This window comes from Nansenia antarctica (genome assembly GCF_963989245.1).
Source record: "Nansenia antarctica genome assembly, chromosome: 6".
Taxonomy (NCBI): domain Eukaryota; kingdom Metazoa; phylum Chordata; class Actinopteri; order Argentiniformes; family Microstomatidae; genus Nansenia; species Nansenia antarctica.
This window is the reverse complement of record NC_137676.1, coordinates 36,138,439-36,142,864: the sequence shown is the minus strand read 5'-3', so window position 1 is coordinate 36,142,864 and position 4,426 is coordinate 36,138,439. Positions and strand designations below refer to the sequence as shown.

The window sequence follows — 4,426 nt, the reverse complement described above, 5'->3', positions numbered from 1 at the left end:
TAACCATCTGATTAGCCCAATCAACTGAATTTATTAACTCAGCCTGTTACTAATCTCACAGACACAGCAGGCCTTCTGTAACCTCATAGGGACACAATGGAAAGGTTCACACACTCATTAACGTGTCCATTAATGTCCATTGAACCATTGTGCAATGCGCTTCATCTTATGTGTTGGATGGATTCAACTAAGAAAATGGAATCTGGTTGTGTTGTTGGGTTCATTTTTTTGTCTATGGATTTTCACAGAGATAACAGCTAGGTTGGCAACTGTGTGACATAGCCGTATGTGAACACTACCGTAGCGTTAATGGAAGAGGGGAATGTGAAATGTGAGGGACGTGTGGTTGGTAGCCCTCCCCAACATCCCCTGTTCAGTATAACTGCCGTTATCCTTTGAGTAACAAACCGCGGATTGTTTTTGTTTTTTCCAAACCTAATGCGCTCACACTTTCTTTACAAAATAAAATTGAAAAAGAAACCCGTCATGTTATTGTTATCTGTTGTTTCTCACTTTCTTCTTTGTTTAATTTATTTCCACAGACACGAAAAAACGGCAGCGAAGTAGCAAGAGGGGAGCGGCTGAACTGAAAACTCCAAAACTTGACTCCACCCTAAAAAGCTCCGCCAGCGAACAGGAGAGAGACCCGAGACCATAAAAATGAGCGGCTCCCACCCCCGCCTCCACCAGAGCGCCGCGCCCGCTCCCAACGCTCTCGCCCCGGACAAGGACGCAGACATGCCCGCCACGGAGAAGGACCTGGCCGAGGACGCGCCGTGGAAGAAGATCCAGCAGAACACGTTCACCCGCTGGTGCAACGAGCACCTGAAATGCGTCAACAAGCGCCTGGGCAACCTGCAGACGGACCTGGGGGACGGCCTGCGGCTGATCGGGCTGCTGGAGGTCCTGTCCCAGAAGAAGATGTTCCGAAAGTACAACCAGCGGCCCACCTTCCGCCAGATGCAGCTGGAGAACGTCTCTGTGGCGCTGGAGTTCCTGGACAAGGAGAACATCAAACTGGTGTCCATAGGTAGGGTCACGACGCCTACTCTTTAACTTAGCAACATGTCGGTGAAAGTTGTAGTGGCCATTACTTTTGCCCCAAATAAGTGATCCCTTTAACTTGAAGTTTAACACCCCCCCCTCCCCGAGTTCGATACCACAAGTTGGTCCGCTATCACCTCCTCACGTATCCCTCTGTGTACATCTCTCTCTATCTCCTCATCTCTCTCTCTCTCTCTCTCTCTCTCTCTCTCTCTCTCTCTCTCTCTCTCTCTCTCTCTCTCTCTCTCTCTGTCTATCTTTCTCTCTGTCTATCTTTCTCTCTGTCTATCTTTCTCTCTGTCTATCTTTCTCTCTGTCTATCTCCACGGTTTGAGCATGGGTGATCCCAGTGAGCAGTGGAGTTAAGCAGAAACGTAACTGTCCCTTTTGGGGTTGTAGAACACTAGCTACAGCCCTGGGAATGTTGAGAGAGAGAGAGAGTTTTAGGAGTAGCCATGTAAACGTGGATGTTATATTATACGCCCATTCACAAAACTGGGACACGGTGGTAGCTACCAGGCAGAGATGACTGTGACTGTTACCCACCACCGCAATAACGGAATAAAAGTGATGCAAAGTTTCTTCTGCCCTGTGTGTAGAAATAACATCAGCCGCGCCTTGTTAGGGGAGTTGTGAAACGCTTTAAAAAATCACACGATTTATCTATCCGCCCTTTTCTACTCTAAGCGAGTGGAGTTGATGTCGGTTATTGTTATTGATCATAATATAGGCTGTACACAGGCGAAGGAGTGTTCTCCTTGGAGAAATGATAGTTTGCTATAATTGTTGCGGCGCGCAACGGTGCTTTGTCTGTCGCGGTGGAGTTGAGACGTACCGGAGCCCCAGGCCTCGCTGGTCCACACCGACTAACGGAGGAGAAGGCCAGGCCGGACCGGAGTGGACCGAGCTTATTTTTTCCCCTTTTTTTCTCTCGAAGGGCGTAATAATAAATCGAGGGAGAGGGGGTGGGTAGAGAGGGAAAGACGGATCTATTATTGCATGTACATGCAATGTGCATAGTCACCTCAGGCCTGGAGCCACTCACTCAGACATAATAGATGTTTATCCCCATTCATAAACGTAGTTTCGAACCGGGTTTTGTTTATGTCGCCTCTCGGGTCTGTAGACGTCTACTATCCCCATCCTCTGACAGTGAGTCAGTATGATAGAGATGACTGGTAGTAGTGCGCCTTACATTGTTGAGTTCCCCGCAGCAGAGTATTCACATTGGCTCCAGTCTAAGCACAGTGTTGAGTTTCCCACATTCCTCCAGTGTTCAGCGGCCTAGACCGCAGCAGTCAATGACTCCTCACTGGGACTGTGAGTTAGTGTCTTAGTGGTGGTGATGATGATGATGATTCAGACTGGTCCTGCAAGGTCTGTTTTAAGCCCAGGGGGGTACACCCTTCTACATATCCTATCTTAAACATACCTCCCACATTGCTTTTTACATGCCTAGACGCCACAGTGCTGATGAGACCCTGGGTGTGGGGGTGAGACTGCTTAGAGGAGGAGAGAGAGTCGGTATACGTTTGCGGCGTGGTTTAAAACATCAAGACTTTAGACAGAACATTGTGTGTGTGTGGGGACGACGACGACGACCTCTCTCTCTCTCTCTCTCTCTCTCTCTCTCTCTCTCTGTGTCTCTGTGTCTCTGTGTCTGTGTCTGTGTCTGTGTGTGCGTGTGTCTGTGTGTCTGTGTGTGTGTGTGTGTGTGTGTGTGTGTGTGTGTGTGCGTGTGCGTGTGCGTGTGTGTGTGAGACATGGGAGGGGAGGTGACAGGCCTCTCAGCGCAGCATCATCCACTGACTCAGCCTCCTTCTAACGGCTCCCGCTGGGTCACATGGTCTATGAGATGAGAGGACTCCCTCCGCTCTTCACTTCCCCCTTTCACTATGGAAAACTGACACACCCATCCAACAACCCCACCACAATGGCCACCACAGCGCTCTTTCACTCTCTCGCTCTCTCACTGTCTCTCTTTCTCAAGTCTCTCTCTCTCTCTCTCTCTCTCTCTCTCTCTCTCTCTCTCTCTCTCTCTCTCTCTCTCTCTATTTCCTCCTGATTGTGTGCCCCTTCTCCTCATTCTCTGTCTCTCTTTCGTTTCCCCCTCTCTCTCTCCATCTCTCATAGCTCTACCCCCCTCTCATCCCTGTTTCCTCTCTGATCCCCTCATCGGATCTCTCTCTTCTCTCACTAAGTATCCTCAGACCACCCTGCTAGCTCTGATCCCAGACCTGTCCTTAGTCAACCCTGCTACCTCTGACCCCAGACCTGTCCTTAGTCAACCCTGCTACCTCTGACCCCAGACCTGTCCATAGTCAACCCTGCTAGTGCTGATTCCAGACCTGTCCTTAGTCAACCCTGCTACCTCTGACCCCAGACCTGTCCTTAGTCAACCCTGCTACCTCTGACCCCAGACCTGTCCATAGTCAACCCTGCTAGTGCTGATTCCAGACCTGTCCTTAGTCAACCCTACTAGTGCTGATTCCAGACCTGTCCAGACTTGCTGACTCCAGGCCTGTCCTTAGATGATATATAACCCTAAACCCTAAACCCTAGACATGGAACCCAGCTAACACATTTAAAGAGACGGCCCAGATACAGATCTGAGTCATGGTGTTCCTCAGGCCCCACCACACCCTCATGTCGTCATGCGTGTGAGATGCGTGTGAGATGCGTGTGAGATGCGTGTGAGATGCGTGTGAGATGTGTGTGTGAGTGTGTGTGTGTGTGAGTGTGTGTGTGAGTGAGTGTGTGAGAGTGAGAGTGAGATTGAGAGAGTGAGAGAGTGTAAGAGAGAGAGGTGTGTGTGTGAGACTGTGTTAGGTTAGGTTATTGGAGAGGTAGAGTACATGGATCACAGTGTATGGGGTAACATCATGGATGATGCTGGTGTCCTGCAGTTGGGCATGTGTGTGCGCAGGTGAAGGGTGATGTGTGTGTTATCTGTCCATACTGATGGTGATTTATCTCCTCTATAAAACAGAGCTGTTGGGACATCCCTGCTCATGATGCCAGAGGAATGTGGGTGTGAGAGGGTGTAGGTGTGTGTGTGTGTCTGTGTGTGTCCTGTGTCTGTGTGTGTCTGTGCGTGTGTGTCCCATTAGGGTAGTTAAGCAGGACAGGACTGGCTGATCAGTCAGATGGATTCAACAGTGGCCCGAGGCTACAGGCTTTATCACAACACAACAGCTCCACCCTCGTCTCCCACACAGGCCCAGGCACAGTCCTAGCAGAGACGAAGACAGCGCTGACACACACACACACACACACACACAGTATTGTCACATTGTGTGCATCTCAAGATCCTGGTAGACATCCACTTGGTTGTCTACCCTATACTGTGTTTGGAGAGGAGAGGAGAGGAGAGGAGAGGAGA

At 49.9% G+C, this 4,426-nt stretch overlaps 1 protein-coding gene across 3 annotated transcripts in view; it reads left to right on the top strand.

Moving 5' to 3' along the window:
• Positions 1-660: 660 nt before the first annotated feature.
• flna (filamin A, alpha (actin binding protein 280)) overlaps positions 661-4,426 on the top strand; it is a gene marked incomplete at both ends in the record, with an annotated part of 41,780 nt that continues 38,014 nt past the window's right edge. For 2 of the 3 annotated variants that reach the window (XM_080533236.1, XM_080533235.1), the window contains one exon: positions 661-1,030. In XM_080533236.1, coding sequence (XP_080389362.1) covers positions 661-1,030 — 370 coding nt within the window. The remainder of the gene's footprint in view (positions 1,031-4,426) is intronic. The other variant, XM_080533237.1, reaches the window with a different exon arrangement.